General features: G+C 42.0%; 2 protein-coding genes across 2 annotated transcripts; one reads left to right on the plus strand and one right to left on the minus strand.

Annotated features, from left to right (window-relative positions):
• Window positions 1-306: 306 nt before the first annotated feature.
• LOC306851837 (tubulin beta-4B chain-like) lies at window positions 307-8,321 on the minus strand. The gene is made up of 5 exons (XM_079388293.1): window positions 7,847-8,321; window positions 5,593-5,916; window positions 4,594-4,702; window positions 2,211-2,321; window positions 307-1,691 (listed from the first exon to the last, which is right to left on the minus strand). The coding sequence occupies exons 2-5, from the start codon at window positions 5,647-5,649 to the stop codon at window positions 634-636; spliced, it is 1,335 nt and encodes a 444-aa protein (XP_079244419.1). The 5' UTR covers window positions 5,650-5,916; window positions 7,847-8,321; the 3' UTR covers window positions 307-633.
• Window positions 7,846-17,208, plus strand: LOC306858430 (zinc-binding protein A33-like; the record flags this gene model as incomplete). The annotated part of the gene is made up of 6 exons (XM_079398982.1): window positions 7,846-8,257; window positions 9,923-10,018; window positions 10,097-10,327; window positions 10,406-10,428; window positions 15,826-15,944; window positions 16,679-17,208. Exons 1-6 carry the CDS (start codon window positions 7,859-7,861, stop codon window positions 17,206-17,208), a joined length of 1,398 nt encoding a protein of 465 aa, XP_079255108.1. The 5' UTR covers window positions 7,846-7,858.
• Window positions 17,209-23,153: the final 5,945 nt, after the last annotated feature.

Below are 23,153 nucleotides of genomic sequence, written 5' to 3' on the forward strand. Positions count from 1 at the left end.
TAACTTTTCTTTGTAATTTCTAACCGATTAAATATATTAGAGCTTGACATAACTAGAAACATTTATATTTATTCCCTAATATATCCAAGTTTTCCAAGACCGTGAGATCTATGGTTCCTAAAAATGAGTTGTTGAGGGAACAAAATAAGAAATATGTCAGCTCACATTTTGGTTTTCAGCTGTTTTTGCTCATTGTATAGCTTGTTTTGTCTTATTTTAAATAATTTAAGTCATCCTGTGCTCACCACTAATGTAAATTAAAACATGCATGAAACCCTCTGTGACTTCTGAAAAAAGAACAATTCAGATGTACTAGTAGCCTTTATTCAGAGTGACACTGACACCAGTTACATCATTCTCAAATCCAAAGGCTTCACAGTTAAAATCACTTGCGTTTCACTTGGATGTGAGGGGGATTTGATGGTGTGCATTCACAACATTCAGAAACACAAAACCAAACCAAAAGTTCACAATTCCTCAAAATGTCACTGGTGGGGAGGGGGGGTGACTGTCATTGATGGATACTGAATATAAAAACCCATTCATTGTTCTGGAGCGCACTGGTTTGTGGTGAGAAGGATGAAATATGGGGAATAGAGTGGCAGGGACACTATTTTTCCAGGCGGTTGAGGTTTAAGCGACCTCCTCCTCGCCCTCCTCTTCGAACTCGCCTTCTTCGGCGGTGGCGTCTTGGTACTGCTGGTACTCAGACACCAGGTCGTTCATGTTGCTCTCGGCCTCTGTGAACTCCATCTCGTCCATACCCTCACCAGTGTACCAATGCAGGAAAGCCTTGCGCCTGAACATAGCGGTGAACTGCTCCGAGATTCTCTTGAACAGCTCCTGGATGGCAGTGCTGTTGCCGATGAAGGTGGCCGCCATTTTGAGCCCGCGGGGTGGGATGTCGCACACGGCGGTCTTGACGTTGTTGGGGATCCACTCGACAAAGTAGCTGCTGTTCTTGTTCTGGACGTTCAGCATCTGCTCATCCACCTCCTTCATGGACATGCGTCCACGGAAGACGGCGGCCACAGTCAGGTAGCGGCCGTGACGGGGGTCGCAGGCGGCCATCATGTTCTTGGCGTCAAACATCTGCTGAGTGAGCTCGGGAACGGAGAGTGAGCGGTACTGCTGGCTGCCTCGGCTGGTGAGGGGAGCGAAGCCGGGCATGAAGAAGTGCAGACGTGGGAAGGGCACCATGTTGACGGCCAGTTTGCGGAGGTCGGCGTTGAGCTGGCCGGGGAAGCGGAGGCAGGTGGTGACGCCGCTCATGGTGGCCGAGACGAGATGGTTGAGGTCGCCATATGTTGGTGTGGTGAGCTTGAGAGTGCGGAAACAGATGTCGTAGAGAGCCTCATTGTCGATGCAGTAGGTCTCATCTGTGTTCTCAACCAGCTGGTGGACTGATAGCGTGGCGTTGTAGGGCTCCACCACGGTGTCAGACACCTTGGGCGAGGGCACCACGCTGAAGGTGTTCATGATGCGGTCGGGATACTCTTCGCGGATCTTGCTGATGAGGAGGGTGCCCATGCCGGAGCCAGTGCCACCGCCGAGAGAGTGGGTGAGCTGGAAGCCTTGCAGGCAGTCGCAGCTTTCTGCTTCCTTACGAACAACATCCAGTACTGAGTCCACCAGTTCCGCTCCTTCTGTGTAGTGACCTTTGGCCCAGTTGTTTCCAGCACCACTCTGACCTGCAATCATTAAAATTTAGTGTTGAAAGTCCTGTTCAAGGAAAGTGTGTTCACTTATTTGCAACATCTTCATGCTTGAATGGCGAGATCCAGAAATCTCAAAAACTGGCCAAACTTGCATTTGCTTAACAAAATTCAAACAAGCAACAAAATCTGGCACATGTTGGCCCATAAATGCTATTTCTTGTGCTAAATAGCATTAAAAAAGGTTTTCAGGTTGGTAAAGCCAACGTGCAACCAGAGCTTCTTACAGCAGCTGGTGATGACTTTACCAACTGGCGATTGACTCTTTTTTTAGAAAACTTATTGTGCCATATTGTGTGTTGAACTTTCTCCAATTCATAATACGAGTGCACCATCTTTGTATAGCTAAAGTTTCACTAAAGTTAAATTTGACATCCACCATGTCAAATTTGAATTCCTTCTAGCATCCAACAGAAGACACCATTTAATTGCTGTCAGTGTGGATTCATACCTACTAAGTGTGAAAAATTATACTGTAGCAGCACATTAGCTTACCAAACACAAAGTTGTCAGGTCTAAATATCTGTCCAAAGGGTCCAGAACGAACTGAATCCATTGTGCCAGGCTCCAGATCCACCAAGATCGCACGGGGAACATACTTCCCACCTAAACAAAAAGATGGATACAGTAGGTCATACTAACCAGACATTTGTTTCAGTGTGCACGCAAATTTCTGTGCACATACAATGATGTTTAAAAATCTGAGACTGCAATGTTATCTTAAAATCTGCATAACTAAAAACTATACAAATCAGTATTTCATTCAAATCAGCATCATTTCTGAAAATGAATTTCGGAAATTTGAATAAATGGTCTTTGCGTCCTCCTTTTGCTGTAATGATAGCAGCACTCGAGCAGTGTGAAGTTCCTAATGATCTAATTATCACGTTATCCAACATGATTTGAGAATGATTCAAAGCGTATCAGCTTGGTTTTTCTTTAGTGCAAAGGAATTTACAATGTGACAATTTTGCTTACCTTTTATTAGTGACTATAAAATAATTATAAATAACATTATAATTACATATTATTGTCATGTTTACAGTGTATTTTAGTATTATTTGTATACTATTATATTGTTATTCATAGTTTGAATTAGCTTTTATTTTTTCAGATTCATTTATGTGCTTTTGTCATTTTAGTTAATCTTATTTTAGTTAGTTGCCAAGGCAGCGTTTCTCATTTTTATTTTATTTATTAGTTTTCTTCATCATCTTCTTCTTCTTCTTCTAATAATAATATTAATTATTGTTATTATTATTATTATTTTTTTTTGTTAGCCATAAAAACACTGCTTTTACATCCCAGAATTTCAATGTTGCCTCAGACCTTTTCCACTATTCTGTCACCAAATATGATTATTTATTTAAATATTGCATAGGGCCTAAAGTAGCTGACAATTATTGCTTATGCAACCTTCATGATATATATATATATATATATATATATATATATATATATATATATATTTAATACCTGTAGCCTCATTGTCAGTGGCGTAACTTTGCTTTGAAAAGTGGTGGGGACACCGCACAACTCGTTTTGCTATCTGTTTATTTAATAACCGAATTTACTTGGGGACTGAGTTCAGAGTTGGAAATGCACTTAATTTTCACTTTGATGTACACATGCATCACATTCACAAATATGTCCATAAACATCCGAATAAGCAAAATGTAACATTCACAATGTGAATGTTACGTTTTGCTTATCACAACACATCCAGGGTAGCTAATATCAATCAAAATACGCAAGATAAATATGGTGAACTTACCATTTCATGGTCAGCTCAGCTGCAGCGTTTTCATTAATTGCACAATTGTGTGTGTGTATGTGTGTATTACGATTCATTCTACTTTGAATTACTTGCATATTTTCTAATCAACATTACGTCAAGAGTCAAGACAAGCCCACAAAATTCTCCTCATCCAATCAAATAATTTAACCAATCCTGAACTACGCAAAACCTTGTGTAAAACATGAATGAGAGTTAATTTGTGTTTAAAATGGTTAAACTACCTTTATTAATTAAATAATTAAATAAATGAAATTTTTTGACGAATCTTTTTTTTATGACGTTTTTATAAAAGCTCTATTTTTTCCTCCCCCACCCCACATGTAAAGGCTAGTTAACGGTAAATGTTGCTACCTATAGCATAAATGTTAAAACATCAACAAAATGTCCAAAAGAAAGTGTGGAAGTGATATAAGAAGCTTTTTAGTGAAGCAGCCACGCACAGTAAGTTACTTTGCTTAACACGAAAACATATTATATTTAACTTACGTGAATATAGACATACTGTCGCAAATCATGTTTTTTAGCGGCCACTGGAGCGCGCTGTGATTTAATACAAAACTGAATTAAAGGACTATGAACTAAAGTCATAACATAGAATTGTCCTGTTGCCTAAAAGTGCTTTAACTATTATTCAGCCTTCAATGATGACTACAGTGAGTGATGATTTGACTTGTGGACCAGAGATATTGTCCAATTAATCTTCTCAAAAATCTCAAATAAAATATTTCAACCTTGAAACAGTATCCAAACAATACGAACATCGTAAAAAGAAAGGTACAGGATCTGTAGACTAATTATAGGGAAAGGAAACTACATATCCCATGGCGCATATCTCGCGATAGTTTCACAACGAGACTTAATATTAATCTTTGAGGACGTTGAAAAGCTTCTGACCGGCGGAAAAATGTGTTAAATGAATGAATTAGATTATGAAGAGTGACGATTTGTAGATGGTGCTTTTCCTTTAATACATACCTTACGCAATCTATTTTTCAGTTACTTTTTAAAAGTGGTGGGGACAATATCGAGCCTGGTAAAAAGTGGTGGGGACATGTCCCACCCGTCCCACCCGTAAATTACGCCTATGCTCATTGTAGTAAACACTGATCCTGTCTAGCTGCAGGTCGCTGTCTCCATGATATGTTCCGGTTGGATCGATGCCGTGCTCATCGCTGATAACCTCCCAGAACTGAGAGAGAGAGAGAACAGGGCGGAGAGGGTGAGAGGCAGACGGAGACAGAAAAACGAAGAAAGAATCATATTTATCTCATTAGAAATAAGTAAAAAATAAATAAATAAATAAATAATGCAATGAGCATCAAATATGTAGTTACAATTTCACGTAGGATCAAAAGAATCAACGATGCTGAGCAATTAATGAAATGCAACGAAAATAATTCGATTATATTGATCATTCACAATTAATATTTTGATATACTTATTTTAAAGAAAGTTTCTCTAACTTATATTTAGAAGCTTGTGGATTATGCACATTTTACTGATTCCAATGAGTCCGAGGAATGTGATGTTATTTTCTTTCAGAGATTAACCAAATATAGTACAGACTGGATGCATCCGTAAATATTATATAAATATGTAATGCATTTTTATATATTTGCTAAATATTAAATACCAAAAGTAGAGTATTTTATTAGCGTATGCCAATTAAGCGTAAAGTAGGTCATTCCCGTAGACAGGAGGAACCAGTTCCAACAATTCAGTCTCGTATTCGTCAAAAATAGATCACCCTGCTCTAACTGCAATAAATGTGCCATACTTGATTACCACAATTAGAACAAGGAAAAAACAAATGAATGTTTCACTCTCCATCGTCCAATGGGTGAGACGTTTCCACGCCCAATGAAAGCACATCTCTGAGCACAAATCGGACAAATGCGGTTTAAATCGTGCATGCAGCTGACAAACACTGCAAAATGAATCGAACCGAACTGCAATGTATTTCTAGAAGATTGTTTTTAGGGTGGATTAGTCGCCTTGGAGGGCATTGCGTGCAAGTTCAAATCTGAGCCATCAGTTCTCAAAAAGCAGCATTGTTGTTTATTTATTTATTTTCTTTACCTTGGCTCCGATCTGGTTGCCGCACTGGCCGGCTTGCAGGTGCACAATCTCGCGCATGGTGCTCCAGGAATCTAGGGGCTGTCTTCGGCCGCACGCTAACGGAGGAGCTGCTTTTTTCTGCCCGTCTCTGTCGCTCGGAGATCAACGCCCGCCTCTGAACTCCGTTACTGGGCTGAGCTTGTGGTGCAAGATGACGTCATCGCCATGGTAACCAAGACTGGAGGAGAGAAGGAGGACGTTGAGCTCGTGGAGACAGGATGCTGCCTGTGATTTGGACGGAGTTGATAGGCGACTCTCCAAGGACCAACGACTATAAAGGCATGTCTGAAAAATATTGCAAAGGGAATGGAGAATGGCTTCTCATTACAGTAATAAACTACTATGGTACTATTTTGGGGAAGTCGTGGCCTAATGGTTAGAGAGTCGGACTCGCAATTGAAAGGTTGCGGGTTCGAGTCCCCGGCCGGCAGGAATTGTAGGTGGGGGGAGTGAATGTCCAGCGCTCTCTCCACCCTCAATACCACAACTGAGGTGCCCTTGAGCAAGGCACTGAACCCCCAACTGCTCCCCGGGCGCTGCAGCATGGCTGCCCACTGCTCCGGGTGTGTGTGTATGTGTATGTGTGTGTGTGTGTGTGCATTTGTTCACTACTCACTGCTGTGTGTGTGCACTTGGATGGGTTAAACGCAGAGCACCAATTTCGAGTATGGGTCACCATACTTGACAATACGTCACGACTATGGGATTTTTTTTGTGGTTGGCTACACTGGAGCAGGACCATATCCACAAGAGATGGATTGGTGACTGATGCTAAATTATTAGGCAATATCTGGTTCATACTGTGTTTCTTTAATTATGTTTTAGCCTTGAAGCCCTAATATAGCCTGCTTTAAATCGACATTTTAACAGATGTGTGGTCAATGTGCTTAATAATCAATCATAAGAAGTCAGTTTGGTGATGTGGCCATATGAAACCGTTTAGAACCATTAGAAAAAGCCTGTAGATTCCATTCTGTTGTAACAACTGTCAGAAATCAGCAAGGGACAAAATGCCTGGAGCCTGGAACTCATCTGTAAGGGTATTTTCTCATTTTGTCATTTGACTTTTGAAGCAAAATGACTGTGGTGCTGATAAACATTTTTGAATGTATAATTTCTATCTATCTATCTATCTATCTATCTATCTATCTATCTATCTATCTATCTATCTATCTATCTATCCATCCATCCATCCATCCATCCATCCATCCATCCATCCATCCATCCATCCATCCATCCATCCATCCATCCATCCATCCATCCATCTATCTATCTATCTATCTATCTATCTATCTATGCCTATAAAATCAGAACAACATCATATATGCCTATAAGTATCTGTAAATGATGCACAAGATCATCATAAAGCTGAAATCTGAAATATTTGGCCGTTATTGGTATACTATACTGAAAAAATCATGTAGGATTTACTGTGAAACTATTTTCACTCAGAAATTTCCAGTAAATTTCTCAAATAATAAAAAAAACATACATTGTGTTAAACATGAAATTGTGAAGCAACAGTGCACAGCTCTCTGCAACAGCAGATTTTAATACATTTTTACATTTCTGTAATTTTACAGCCACACATTCAACAAAACGTCACTTAGAATGTAAATACAGATGTTCAACTTCAAGTCACCACAGTTTACAGAATAAATGAATAAATAAACAGGGAGGTAAATCTTTTACCTTGTGTCTTTTTTCATAACAATTAAGCCCATACTAAAGGATTTAGCTATCATTACAATACTTTTATGGCATTAAATAAATAAATTCCTGTTATAATTTTGATTAGTGTAAATTAAACAGTACAACACCAAAACTTCCATGATACGTGAGCATTACACAATTATGATGTAAACAATTAGAATGATTGTTTTGCATTACAGTAATTAGATTTGCATGTGTATGTCACAATGCATATGTACATTTATACACATGATCTATGAATAATGTATTTAATGTGATGCATGGGAAGAAACCACACCTACTATTCAAATCAGACTGCGGGAGCATGCTGAAAGATGTGGATCAACTACCCTCGGCTCTTGCCATCATTCAAAACACTTGACTTTTAGTTTTACTAGTTCAGTGTGCTTAGACCCCTCCTTCTCTTCTGATGCATGTTAAAACAAACTGAGCTCCATGAAACCAGCGGAGTGAGAACACCTGTTAACCCAGACTACAATCCCTCCTCTTAAAACCCCAGTACCTGCGAGAGGACATGTCTGCAAACCTTCCCGAAGAGGACCTCTCCTGTCCTGTGTGCTGTGAGATCTTCCAGGATCCGGTGCTTTTGCCGTGCAGCCACAGTTTCTGCAGGAGCTGTCTGGAGCACTTCTGGGAGAGCGCGGTCATTCGTAGCTGCCCCATCTGCAGGAGAAGGACCTCCAAGAAAAGCCCTGCTTCAAACCGGGCCCTCAAAAACCTGTGTGAAGCGTTTCTGCTGGGCAGAGGCCAGGGCAGTGCATCTGGATCGAACATCTTGTGCTGGAGACACGGAGAAAAGCTCAAACTCTTCTGTTTGGTGGATCATGAGCCCATCTGCGTGGTGTGCCAAGCCTCAAAAATGCACAAAGGTCACGACTGCTCTCCCACGGAAGAGGCAGCTCTGGACTGCAAGGTAGAGTTTGACAGTGCCACATTGTCTCGACAAACTGTGTTACATTGTGTTGCTCTCTGTTACTGATTTACAGCGGCAGGGCACAAGAATGCTGTTTATCAAGTTCGCTTTGACATGATCTCAGTGTTCGGCCAAAAAGATCATGGCAGGCTTTCAAACAACGCCTTCTGCATTCCCCTCCTTCAAGCTCTCATTGTGGCATATGCCTCCTATTGTATTATGGGAAAATGTGATCAACTCCATCCAAAATGTGACATAAATCTTTCAGAGTGTACTTGCACAGTTGGATTTGGATAACTCTGCAGAGAGAAGTTTGTGCTGAAAAAGAGAGGCTTCATTTATAGTTGTTATGTGCCGGTTGTTCTCAGCTAGTGGGGTGTAGGTCTTTTCTGAAGGAAACAACGTCAAATGCAAATACAGCTTATCATGCATAGTTTGGATGATCATGCATAGACTTCCCAAATCTTTTTGTTGTTAACATAAAAATGTGTGCAACCAATCAAACTAATTTGGTAAAAATTTAAATTTGGTAGAAGCAGACAAATTAGCAAATGACAACATGGACAGGTTGTGGTAGATGCCCTCATCTATAATTGAGATACTTTTATAGTTTTATATATGTATATATATATATACAGTATATATATATATATATATTTATATATATTCCCTTTTCATTTTAATTTCAGCTAAAGTTTTTTTTTTTTTAAACTATATTCTTATATTTTTAGGAACTTTAACATACATCATATATATTTGTTCTTACATTTTTTGCGGTTCAACATAGTTCACTAAACATGAACAACAAAACAAACCTCTTTCTCTCTCTCTCTCTCTCTCTCTCTCTCTCTCTCTATATATATATATATATATTTTTTTTTTTGCTTTAAATAAAGTCTCTATGATATCAACATTTTTTATACCGTATCACAAAAAACTAATAGCCTTAATTGAAAAAATAAATAATCAGTGATTAAATAAAAATAAGAAACTAATTGTAATAGGACAAAAAACTACTGTAGAACAAATAAATAAGAAACGCTACAGTACATACATTTCATGAAGTAATCAAAAGTATAAAAATGTATGTAAATAATGCAAATTAAATATATATTTTTTCTTATTAAAGCAGACTGCTGTCACTTTAAGAGCTGCCCGGATCCAATATACTGTTACATATGTGTATTCCTTTTACTTAAGACCTAAATGACTGTGTTTACTAGGATACTTGCAAAGACGGCATTTTGAGGCATACAACTATGTGTATTTATCCATTCAAGGCTTAAAGCGGCAACAATGACTCTGTTCAATACTCCCGCGCTCTATGAGCACCATCTTCATGTGTGCGCACCTTTGACAGCATAAATGCATAAATTGCAAACGATAGGTTTTCTAAATGAACATAAGAAATGTTGCCTTAGTAACTAGTGGAAATAATAATAATAATAATAATTTATTTCAGTCAAAGTTTATTTTCAAGTATTTTTTTTTCTTTTTAGTATTAGTTAACTTAACTGGTTTCTCTTTGATTATTAATTTAATTTAATATTAATTGTGTGATAGACACTTCTGATGTGAAACAAAGCGAAATCTTTCCTGAAGTACCATTTTACACACATTAAGGAATGTATCTGTGGTTTTACTTTAACAATATTTTATTTGCAGGATAAAATGACTGCTGTCATGAAGGTACTGCAATGTAAGCTGGAGAAATTCAATAAAGCAAGACAATATTCAGCTATTACTTTGGAGCACATTAAGGTTAATATATTTAATCAGATAATGCTTTTGTCAAAAGATCAGTCAGTAGATTTCTTCAATATCAATTATTTATCTTAGAATCAGGCCCAGCAGGTTGAGAGACAAATGAAGAATGAGTTTCTCAAGCTCCATCAGTTTCTTTATGAGGAGGAAGAGTGCAGGTTATCAGCACTGAAGGAGGAGGAAGAGCGCAGGGTTGCAGCTGTGAAGAACAGAGATGATGACAACTCTCAGAGGATATCATCTCTTACAGACATGATCATGACGATGGAGCAAACCATAAAAGCTGAAGATTTAACATTGCTACAGGTGAGAATATTGACATCTGCTGGAACAACACCTGCTCATTCATTCACTGAGTCATTCATTTGTGTTAATCTTTTACAGAACTTCAAAGCTATCATAGACGGGTAAGTAGGCTATGCCTATGACTTTCTTTCCGTTACTTTTTGTTTTTCTTTGCTGTTGCTTCTAATTTAGTGGTTTTTAACTAGTGGATCGCAACCTAAACGTAGTTCGCAGTGTCAGTGTCACACATTAAGTTCCCTTCCAGGAACTTCGAGCTGCGTCCAGCGACACTTTGGGAACGCCATCAGTGTGACCATGCTCTGAATATCAGGTGTAATCAGTCCAAAGGAGGGCGAGGCGTCACGGGCGGGGTGATGTCACGACCAGGAAGTATATAAGCATGTGCGGCGGAGCCGGCGTCAGCTTTTTGTCATTCAGCGAAGCGCTCTGTGTGTGTCAGTCTTATTTGGTGTTGTCTGTCTTTCAAAAATAAAAAGATACCCAAATGCAAGGGCGATTCCAGATCGCGTTTCAGGTTGTGTGTTCGTCCCTGCCCTCGCTATATTATGAGTGGGGACACACACAATCTGTGCGTGGTTTGCCTGGGTGCGGAGTATGCGTCATCGGCTCTCGAGGGAGCCGATTGCCCTCATTGTGAGCGGCTGTCGCTGCTTACACTCCGCACCCGGAGGGCTCTCTTCGAGCAGGGAGCCTTCACGAGCTCTCCAAGCAGTGTTGGTCCCGTTTCTGCCGAGGCAGAGCGGCGGCTGCACTCGTGGGGCTCGGTTTGGAAGCGGTCTCTTCCCCCCGAGACGAGGGCGCAACGCTTTGTCTCTCTTCCTCCGAGGAGGTTGATGTGACGAGCGTTCACGAGGTTTTAAACTTAGGGGCGAAAGTTTCAGACCGCGATTCAGGTTGTGTGCTTGTCCCTGCCCTCACTATTTCACGAGTGGGGGCACACACGATCTGTGCGTAGTCTGCCTGGGTGCGGAGCACGCAAAATCGGCTCTCGAGGGAGCCGGTTGCCATCATTGCGAGCGGCTGCCGCTGTTAAAAAAAAAAGCTCCGCACCCGGAGTGCTCTCTTCGAGGAGGGAGCCTTCACGAGCTCTCCGCGTGGTTTCGGTCCCGCTTCTGCCGAGGCAGAGCGGCGGCTGCACTCGTGTCCTTATCTCCTCCCGTATCCGCCAGATCTGGCGCCCCGTCTCTCGTTTGGAAGCGGTCTCTTCCCCCCGAGACGAGGGCTTGACGCTGCGTCTTTCTTCCTCCGAGGAGGTTGATGTGACGAGCGTTCACGAGGTTTCGCCGCCTCTTTCGCCAATATGAGGAGCTTTTAGAGGTGGTTACTCGGGCAGTGGCCAAGCTTGACATCAGCTGGTCCCCAAGAGAGCATCTGAGCTGCAGACTAGCCGTTTGGATAAGCGTTTTCGGCGCTCGCAGCCGCCACCTCTACATAGGAGCCTTCCGTTTTCCCCGATCTCCACACCGAGGTGTCGAGATCATGGGTGAAACCTTTTTCGTCCCGACCATTCATTCCCTCCGCTGATTATTATGGCAGCGTTAGGGAATTGAATGAGCGCGGGTACAGGGCGATGCCGCCGGTCGAGCAGATGCTTGCGAGCTATCTGTCTCCCTCGACGGCATTGTCTTTGAAGGCTCCTGCGCTGCCCACTAAGCCTCTGCGTACAACATCTTTTTTAAGTGGGCAGAGGGTATGCGGCAGGGGGCTGCTGGGCAGGCGCAGCGTCCTCCGCATACCAGCTCCTCGCACAGGGAAGCGCAAAAGGTCCTGACGGGCGACCCCTACTGGGGTGGAGCGGCTTACACCGTGGTACACAGTGACCGTCTCCCCCCGGTGCCCTCCGGGGACTTGTCTGCCAACCCTGCCGTTGTCCCAAGGCGCAGCTGGTCCCAGCGAGTGTTTATCTCAGGTCTTTCCACCCGTAAGCACAGCGGAGCCGAGAAACTCACCTCAGCCGCCAGATCACGCGTCTCCTTCCGGTGACATGGAGACAGCGGTCTGGCCGCGTCTCTTACAGAAGTCAGTCTCGAGAGACTGATTCCCTTAGTAGATCGTTTGGCAGCCTGGCAGTGGCTGCCGAATGTGTCTCGTTGGGTCCTGCATACCATAGCGAATGGATATCGCATTCAGTTCGGCGGGTCATCCCCGCTGTTCAACGGGGTTGTTGTGACTGCGGTCCGCCCCGAGCAGGCTCTGGTGCTGGAACAGGAAGTCGTTACTTTGCTGAGGAAGGAAGCCATCGAGTTGGTTCCTCCTCACGAAGTTCACACCGGCTTCTACAGCCGGTACTTCATTGTTCCAAAGAAGGATGGGGGCTGAGGCCCATACTGGACTTGCGTCTGCTGAACCGCTCAGTCAGAAAACTGAAGTTCAAAATGCTCACTGTCAAGCAGGTCGCGTCTCAAATCAAGTCCGAGGACTGGTTTGTCACGATAGACCTCAAAGACGCCTATTTCCATGTCTCCATCCTTCCTTCTCAGTTCCTGAGGTTCGCTTTCGGGGGCAAAGCGTACCAGTATCGGGTTCTTCCCTTCGGCCTAGCACTCTCACCCCACACTTTCACCAAGTGTGTGGATGCGGCACTGGTCCCGTTGCGACTGCAGGGCATCCGCATACTCAATTATATCGACGATTGGTTGATCCTCGCTCGATCAGAGCGGTTGGCGATTCGGCATCGAGATGTCGTTCTCGTCCACATGAAAGACTTGGGGTTAAGACTAAACGCCAGGAAAAGTGCGCTTTCTCCAGCTCAGAGAACCACTTATCTAGGCGTGGTGTGGCATTCGACCACAATGCAGGCTCGGTTGTCCCCTGCTCGGATCGAGTCGATCCTCACGGCAGTCATGAGAGTGCAAGAGGGCCAGTCACTCACTGTCAAGCAGTGGCAGAGACTGCTTGGGCTTATGGCAGCTGCGTCCAACGTGATTCCATTCGGCCTGCTGTACATGAGACCCCTACAGTGGTGGCTCAAGACCAGGGAGGTCTCCCTGAGGGGAAACCCGCTCCGCGCTGTCAAAGTGTCACGCCGCTGTATTCGTGCCTTAGACATGTGGAGGAACCCTTGGTTCTTGTCTCAGGGCCCGGTACTGGGAGCTCCTTGTCGCCGCGTCTCGCTTGTGACGGACGCTTCCCTCACCGGTTGGGGTGCGGTCATGAGTGGCCACCCTGCCCGCGGTCTGTGGAGTGGTCCCCACCTGATGTGGCATATCAACTGGCTAGAGATCCTAGCTGTGTTCCGTGCACTCAAGCACTTCCTCCCGGACCTGAGAGATCACCACGTGCTGGTCCGCACCGACAGCACGGCAGTGGTCTCTTACATCAACCACCAAGGAGGTCTGCGGTCGCGCCCCTTGTACAAGCTGGCACACCAGATCCTTGTGTGGTCCCAGGGCAAGCTCCTATCACTGAGAGCTATGCACATTCCTGGGCATCTCAATGTGGGAGCAGACGTCCTGTCGAGACAGGGGCCGAGGCCCGGGGAATGGATGCTTCACCCCGCGGTGGTGAAGCAGATTTGGAGAGTTTTTGTCCAGGCACAGGTGGACCTCTTTGCGAATCGAAAGTCAGCACAGTGTCCCTTCTGGTTCTCTCTAGCTCCTCCAGCTCCTACGGGACTGGACGCTATGGTACAGACTTGGCCGAGGCTTCGTCTGTATGCCTTTCCCCCGATCGCTCTGCTCCCGAGAGTTCTGGCGAGAGTGCGCCGGGACGAGGTCAGTCTACTGTTAGTAGCACCGTTCTGGCCGGGCCGAGTATGGTTCTCGGACCTGATTTCTCTCCTCGACGGCACTCCGTGGGAAGTGCCCGTCAGGAGGGATCACCTCTCACAGGCCAGGGGCACTATCGTGCACCCTCGCCCGGAGTTATGGAAGCTGTGGGTGTGGCCCCTGAGGGGGCACAGCTCTTAGCTTCCGGTCTGTCAACCGAGGTTGTCGATACCATCCTCCAATCCAGAGCTCCCTCCATGAGGAAACTGTACGCCTTGAAGTGGAGGCTCTTCACTTCTTGGTGCGGGGACCGCCAGCTTGACCCAGTCAACTGCCCGATTCGCGCAGTTCTGGAGTTCCTGCAGGCCCGTTTCTCTGCAGGGTTAACCCATTCCACTATTAAGGTCTACGTGGCAGCTATTTCGTCATACCACGCCCCTAGTAGTGGCCAGACAGTGGGTAGACACCCCCTAGTTACACGTTTCCTCCGCGGTGCGCTGAGGCTGAGGACGCCGGTACGCTCCCGTGTCCCTATGTGGGACCTGGCTGTGGTACCTTTCAAGCCTATTGAGGAGATAACTGATAGACTCCTCACCATTAAGACCGCTTTCTTGCTGGCTATCACCTCTCTGAGGAGGGTGAGTGACCTTCAGGCCCTGTCAACAGCCTCTATTGACTTTGCGCCCGGCATGGCGAAAGTATTTCTCTACCCCCGCGTGGGGTACGTACCTAAGGTCCCATCGGTCGTACCACAGCCAGTCGTACTCCAGGCCTTCTGTCCCCCTCCCTTCAGGGAACCAGACCAGGAGAAGCACAACTGTACATGTCCAGTGCGAGCACTGGGCACGTGCATCCACAGGTCATCCCTGTGGAGGAAATCGGACCAACTGCTTGTGTGCTATGGTCCCCCTAAGAGGGGTCTTCCGGCTACGAAGCCCACTCTTAGCAGGTGGATAGTGGATGCCATTTCTCTGGCATACGAGGCCTCTGAGCGTCCCCCGCTGCTGGGAGTCAGAGCGCACTCGACCCGAGGTGTGGCGGCCTCCAAGGCCTTCTGGGCAGGTGTCCCGGTTCAGGACATCTGCAACGCTGCTGGGTGGTCCACGCCCCTGACTTTCTCCAGGTTCTATAACCTCGACATCCGAGCCACTCCAGGCTCGTCCGTCCTATTGTCCTGACACCAGGCAGGGACTTGTCAGTCTGGCGGCGTTGGTCTCTCGTTCCCAAAGCGTCGCTGGACGCAGCTCGAAGTTCCTGGAAGGGAACGTCTCAGGTTACGTATGTAACCATGGTTCCCTGAAGGGAACGAGATGCTGCGTCCTTTAGCCGTTTGGGGTGAAACTTGCTCCACGTTAAGTTTTCTTGTTAGTTGTTAAACCATATACAGTGCAAAAATATATTCTCTCTGTCATTTTATGTCAGTTACTATAATCAGTTTATTTAAGTAACTTCCTGATCTAAACAAAATCACAATTTATTAACTATAAGACTGAATCACCATCAACTCACATGGTATGGGATAATATATACAGTTAAGCCTAGAATTGGATAATTATAAATACTGTACATCAAAGGTTCCAAAAACACAAGAAGATAAATATGGTTTGTCATGAATAAAACCTGAGATTACTTAATGATTATTTTATATATATTTTTTAAAAATTGCTGTACTTTTACATGATAAAATATTTTGCTTCAACATTGGCATGGCAAAATGGAAATTATAATGCAAAACCAGTGCTCAAAATAAAATAAAATAAAATAAAATAAAATAAAATAAAATGTTTGCAGAACATGGACTACCTTTCAGGACCCGGAAGGCATGTCAGGATCTTTGTTGAATGAATCAAAGCATCTTGGGAATCTCAAGTACAAGGTCTGGGAGAAGATGCAGGCAGTTGCACCTTACAGTAAGTATCTCTTTAATGTACAGAAAGAACATTGATAAGAATAGCCTAAATTTTAACCTTAATATCTCAGAGGGCTAATGTATGGTTAATTTATTTTGCTGTATAGTTATACTGTATGTATTTAATGCTGATAGTACTGCATGCTGTATATTGGAATTTTGTCATATTAACTTTTATTCAAATTATTTAATTCCAAACTAGTTAACTGTAAATGACAAATAAAACAGCAATTAAAGTGTATTAATATTAGTATATTATTGTCAAAGTTAACACAGCTAAATCCTGGTTTTGATAATGTCAACACTAAAGAGAAACTGGGGTTTTAAAAGGAACCTTTTTCACACTCTCAGAAAATGGTACAAAAGCTGTCACTGGAGCAATACCCATTTATAAGGTACTAATATGTGCTATTTAGGAACTAAATACCTTACCAGTATGCACCACTTAGTAAATAAGGTACAAAAGTATACCTTTTGAATGGATACTGCCCCAGTGTCAGCTTATGGACCTTTTTTTCTGAGAGTGCAGTACAAATGTAACCTTTACGCAAAAGCATGTATAAATACCCACAATTCATTTATTTTACAACTGAAATAGTTCAGTAATACGGGACTTGTCATGTGATGTAAAAATTGCTGACTAGTGATTAAAATAATACAGTTGTCAAGTAATAACGTGCTATACCTCACAACATTTTTTTGTGTATGCTTTCAATGTCTGTCTTTCTTTGTCAGGTCCAGTAATTCTGGACCCAAACACAGCCCACCCTTGCTTGACGCTGTCAGACGACCTGACCAGTCTCCGCTATAGCACCCCAAACCAAGTTCTCCCCAGTAACCCTGAGCGTTTCCACATCAGTGCAGAGGTGCTGGGCTGCATTACCTTTAGCTCCGCAAGCCACAGCTGGGAGATTGAGGTTGGTGACAATGAGGACTGGATCCTGGGATTGGCCAGTGAGCATGTGAAGCGAGATCAGGAAGTACCTGCCAGACCAGAGAAAGGCTTCTGGACCATCTGTCTACGGGATGGGCAATACAGGGCTATGGCATCACCCCCAACTGCAATAAAAATGGAGGAGAAACTGCAGAGGATCTTGGTCCAGCTGAACTGGGACAGAGGGGAGGTGATTTTTTCAAATCCATCACGTCAAGAAATTGTATACACTTTCAAACATGTCTTTACAGAGAAGTTACTGCCGTACTTCTACACGCAAAGTAAGCATCCTTTGCGTATCCTTTCCAAGCCTGTGTTGATGTCTACATGAAAGTAGGGAAAATACAAACTGTGGAAAATTAATCATATATTCACATTTGACAGATGCTTAAAGTGATTTACAGTTCATTTATCTAATTGAAATCAACCCCTGATTGTGGGATCTAGTGCCATACTCTAATATTTTTACTGAGCTGAAGCAATCAGTCAGGTAATATAATGCATAGAACCTCTTAATAGTACACTACACAATTATTAAATGAATGCACACAACAACTGAATCTCTATTGCAAAGTAGCCTGAGGCAGTTATCTTAATGTGCCTGAGTAAGTGTATCCTTACTCCTAATAAAACATTCAGATAAGTGCAGTTTCTAAATCTGTCTCGGTGGCTGTCATTATAGTGCATGCATGCAGCATGAAACAATTTACAGTGTAGGGAAGGTTACGTTAAAAATGTAATAAGTTACAGAATACAAGTTAAGCTTTTTAAAATGTAATAAGTAGTGTAACTTTTCAATTACTTTATTAAAGTAATGTAACTGATTACATTTGATTACTTTTTGAAATGTCAATGTTTTCAACTGTTAATCATTTTGAAACATGTAAAGCAGGCAGGGTTAACCTTACAGTAGTGCTCAACACTTATTACTGTTAGACTTTCACAATCCTTCACCACTTGAATTAATATTATAATAGTTTAATTTTAAAGGAGACATTGGATGCAAAATATCTTCATTTGCATATAAATGTGCCTTAGTAGTGTGTAGACACAACCACCCTACAAATCCTTTTTTTAATCCCCTAAAAACCTAAACAGTTATCAAGCCAATATGATGTCATATTGCTCAGGTCCCTCCCACAACCCCTGATGTACTGTCCCATATTAGCATATTTCCACCCTCAGCTAGTTGTACGAAGTCTGTCATTTTCTCCGTGCTTGAGCAGCTGTAGCGACAACAATGTCTTGGTGCAGGTGTTGTGGGTGTTTTGTTGTTAGATGTAGAAGAATATAAGAGTCCTAATTTTCTCCAGACATCAGAGCTGGTAATGGGCCAACAAATACTCCTAAATTCGTATATGACAGTGCAAATCATTTTCTCCTTTGTTTTCTGAATGAGGGACAATTCAAGGCAAGTTTTGTTAAAAGTTAAAACTCAAGGATGGATCAGTACCCATTGTTCATGATCCAGCTGCACCTCCAGAAGTAGTAAGTCTCACACTTCATATTTTTTTTAATGATTATTTGCGAATCGCCTTTGCTCTTTCATGGAAGAGAGGGGCAGGGTGAGCAGTACATATTTTACGAGGTGGCTAATTCGTACGACCTCACTCGTACAAATTCATACGATATTTGCTAAATCGTACGTATTTTACGAGTTGCCAATTCGTATGAATTTGTACGAATGACCTACACCTAACCCCGCCCCTAAACCTAACCCGTCTCTGGGGTTGAGTGAGGTCATACGAATTAGCCACCTCGTAAAATATGTACAAATTGCCGTGAGATAGCGTTGCATTATAATGTAAAGAGATATGCTCCGAAAAGTATCGCTGTGAACAGAGCTGTTTTTGACAAGGTAAAAAGCGTGTTGTTTTACACAACCAACTTGTGGAAAATGGGCATCCGATGTCCCCTTTGAAGCATAGCCACCACAAAATCAGACTTACTTTGAGATAATTCTGAGGTTAAATACATATTTAAAATCATAATAATTTAATAGCTACTGTTTTTGAAATCAAATCTTTGCATAGCTATGACAGGAATCTTTTCCAGATTCTTACACATTTTTATTATAATTATTATTATTATTATTGTTAGGTCTTATTTAAATGTTTCTGTTCTCATGTCAGATATGTACGTATGTATATATGCATGTATGTACCAAGATCTTCTTAAAAACCACAACAAATTCCTTGTGTGTTTGCGCACACTTGGCGAATAAAGCTGGTTCTGAAACACTGAAATTTAGCAATGTTTTTTTTGAAAAAACAAAAAACAAACAGTTAATCTTAAAAAAATAAAGCATTTACATAAACGCATATTGTCAGTCCTCTGTCATGTGTGTCATGTGTTCCCACCTCATGTTTCCTTATTTGGTTTGCTTCCTGTCCTTGTTTAATGTGATTATTAGTTTATTCTGTTCAGCTGTGTTTGTGTGATTATCCTGTGTATTTATAGTCCTGTCTGTTCAGTTTGATTTCGTCTGGTCAACTTGTTACTCCCCGGTGTTCCTGTCTGTGTCTACATTGTCTTGTATTGCCCTGCCTTGTTTGGAGTCATTAAAGACTGTTATTTGAGTTTACATCCTCGTCTGCGTGTTCCTGTATCATCCTTGCTGTGTGCACCGTCACATGTAGGAAATAATAGAGTTATCAAATAAGCATATTACAAACTCCTGAAACATTGGTGTTTCATATTTTAGAGCAGTTACTGCAATTTATGAAAGAAATCAATTAAATCTGTATGTGGGAGTGTGTGAAAAAAAATCAGATGTAACTCCCTTTAATCCTTAACATTTTCATAAGTAACTGTAATTTAATTACACATTTTTTTCTCAGTAACTGTAACTGATTACAGTTACTTTTATTTTGTAATTAAATTACATAATTCCGTTACATGTAACTAGTTACTTCCCAACACTGACAATTTATCAATTGGGCTCTACTCACGTACAAGGTCATACACTGGACTTGGCTTTGTCTTGGGGTATTCCGGTGTGTGAGCTAGCTGTAGAAAACTTTGGGCAATCAGATCATTATTTTATTACTTTTAATATGGTTTTCTCTATGATCGCTCGAGTCAGCAGGTCGTCGTGTAAGGCCCATTAACGCTTTGACAGCCTCTGAGTTTTCAGAGGCTTTTAAGTCCCATACGCATTTGTGTGTCACAGATTTGTCCCCATCATGCTCAGATTTAGATATGTCGGTTGATAGTTTTAACTCCGAGTGTAGTGCTATTCTGGACTCCAGAGCCCCTTTTAAAAAGGTGAAATCTAAAACGGTTTCTCAACCCTGGATTAATTCAGAGAGCCGCTTACTTAGGCAAAAATGGAGACAGGCAGGGAGGAGATGGAAAAGAGACATGCTCCAAGTCTCCTATGAGATACTCAGAGACTGCACTTCTGTTCAGTTTCCTATGTTTGAGTCCGTTTCTCTGTCTGAGTTGTTAGTAGTTGTTCAACATATTAAGCCATCATATTGTTCACTAGATGTTATCCCACCTCGTATATTAACTCCAATTTGGGATGCGGTGGGTTCTATGGTCCTGTCAATAATGAATCAGAAACTTTCAAAGGGTGTTGTTCCATCATATTTTAAAAATGCCTTGGTGCAGCCTCTTTTGATGAGCCCTCTGGTGAGCCCACTCTGAATCATTCAGTGTTAAACAATTACAGACAGATGGAAGATCCTTTGCGGTCGAGCTCGGAAGCTTTATTTCATCTTCACAGTTTATTTCCTCGGGGGTTCCTTAGGGCTCATGTCTTGGTCCTGTGTTGTTCTCTATATATGCGTCCTTTGGGTCTAATTTGTCAAAAAAATAATGTGGCTTATCATTGTTATGCTGATGACATCCAGCTGTATTTGCCCCTAAGATGTAACAACGACTCCACTATTTAAGCTTTGTTTGAGTGTTTGGATGAAATAAGGGCATGGATGGCTTCTAGTTTTCTGCAGCTCAATGAGTCCAAATCGGAAGTGGTAATTTTTGGCCCCCCAATGTTAATCAAACAGCTTTCTGTACATCTTGGCCCCTTAGCCACAAATATCAACACTCAAGTAAGAAACCTTGGTGTAATCTTTGACTTGGAGTTGAAGTTTGATAGACAAGCCAGTGCTATTGTTAAAAGTAGCTTCTATCAATTGCATATTATTGCCAAATTGAAGAGAATTCTGTCTTGAGAGGACATGGAAACCATGAGTCATGCTTTTATTTCGTCCAGATTGGATTATTGTAACTCATTATATTTAGGATTGTCTATCTGCTCTCACGGCTGCAGCTAGTACAAAATGCTGCAGCTAGACTGTTGACGGGCACAAGGAAGTGGTCCAGCATTTCTCCGGTGCTGGCTTTGCTGCACTGGCTTCCTGTTGATTTTAGAATCCAATATAAGTTTTGATAATTGTTTTTAAAGGTTTGCATGGCCTTGCTCATGTTTGTTGCAGCAGCAATGTGTTATGTTGCTAGACCTCTAAGTTCATCACAGTGTTTGCTTTTACATGTTCCCAGATCACGGTTGAAAATCAAAGGTGATCAAGCCTTTTCTGTGGCAGCCCCACGTCTTCGGAATAGTCTCCCATTGCTCATTAGATCATGTGACTCAGATTGTTTTAAATCAATGTTGAAAACATACCTTTACTCTGTGGCATACAGTTGCCCCTAGCTGTTGGGACATTGTTCAGTGATGGATATTGTTGTGTATTGTGTCTGTTTTTATTCATTTTCAGATATGTAAAGCACTTTGGTCAACTGGTGTTGTTTTTAAATATAAATATATGTTGATTGATTGTTTGATTGATTGATTGATAAATTGTGAACGCAACAACAGCTTGACAACAGAATGGCTTCCTCTTTTCTTTCTCTCGCTACAGCCAAATGTTTATTCTGAGAGTTTGTAAATTTGGTGAGCGGGTATGAAATTCAGTGACAAAAACTGCACATATACACAATTGCAATTGTAATGTGGCAGTTGTGGCCTAATGGATAGAGAATCGGACTTGTAACCCAGAAGTCGTGGGTTCGAGTCTCAGGTCCGGCAGGAATTGTAGGTGGGGGGGAGTGAATATCCACCCTCAAAACCAGACTGAGGAGATACCCTTGAGCAACACCCAACTGCATACTGCAACTGCAGCATAAATGGCTGCCCACTTCTCCAGGTGTTTGTTCACGGTGTGTGTTTGTTCACTACTCACTGCTGTGTGTGTACTTGGATGAGTTAAATGCAGAGCACTTTCCGAGAATGGGTCACCATACTTGGCCACAAGTCACCTCCTTTCCTTCCCTAATTACCATAGTGATACATTTAAAACTAAGTGAACTCCACTCACTTAACTGTAGGGGGCTCCAAAATACAGTTGCCATTTTCAAAGCAGAGAATGATCAGCTGTTAAGGACATCAGAACTAGTGCAAATATTTTCAACCCTTTGTGAGACTATACAGGCAAAAAATTTAAATAAAATAAAAAATAAATGAAATTATATTATATCATTATTACAATATGCTTTCAATAAAAATAAAAATAAAAATTAAACAAAAAAAAGTTTGTAATATATTTTTCATGCTCCAAATACTGATACTGTAATACCATTATCATCACCAATATTTTTTTCTGTGTTCCAGAAAGACAAGCTTGTTTGTGATCAAATTGAAAAGGATAACCGATGTTGTAAAAATTTCTACAAGGTGTGAGCACACATTTTACAAAGACAGAAAAGGAGTCTGGTTTGAAACTGAGAGTTTTGTTAAGACACTACATGTTCTAATTATTTTTCGTATTTTTAAAAACCTGTGAAGGCGAAATATTTTCCCATGCATACTATAAAATGACACCACTATACTACACGATTCTATCACCCTGATTGGTTGATGTTGAAGTGATTAATTTTATCCAGATCTTAACCCACCTGGTAGAGGATTGGGGCCAATTGTAAACTTTGCTTGACCCCAGTGATAACTTGAACCAACGTAAACCTGAAACGCAGAAAAGATGAAGCCACTGGATGCACTTGTGGTAAGTCAGAGCCAACATTGCCTTATGGGAACACATTTTATATTACATATGAAAAAAAAAAAATATATATGATAATGATGGAAAATGACAAATAACAAACATTTGAACATTAGATTAAATATATTTATTTCTGAGATCCATTAAAAATAGATCAAAAAGCAACTTTCCATAAAGGTTTTTCCTTATTTTTGCTCTGTAACACATGGTGGCACCACAAGTCTTTAAATAAACCTTTGAACATTCTATTCAGTTTTACTCACAGTCA

The sequence above is a fragment of the Barbus barbus genome (assembly GCF_936440315.1).
Source record: "Barbus barbus genome assembly, chromosome: 3".
Lineage (NCBI taxonomy): Eukaryota > Metazoa > Chordata > Actinopteri > Cypriniformes > Cyprinidae > Barbus > Barbus barbus.

Excerpts from the sequence above, each read along its gene's own strand:
- LOC306851837 (XM_079388293.1), bottom strand. The coding sequence starts at position 5,649 with ATGCGCGAGATTGTGCACCTGCAAGCCGGCCAGTGCGGCAACCAGATC. Across the intron at positions 4,703-5,592 it reads GCAACCAGATCGGAGCCAAG|TTCTGGGAGGTTATCAGCGA; the intron begins GTAAAGAAAATA and ends TCTCTCTCTCAG. Across the intron at positions 2,322-4,593 it reads TTACTACAATGAGCATAGGC|GTGGGAAGTATGTTCCCCGT; the intron begins GTAATTTACGGG and ends CTTTTTGTTTAG.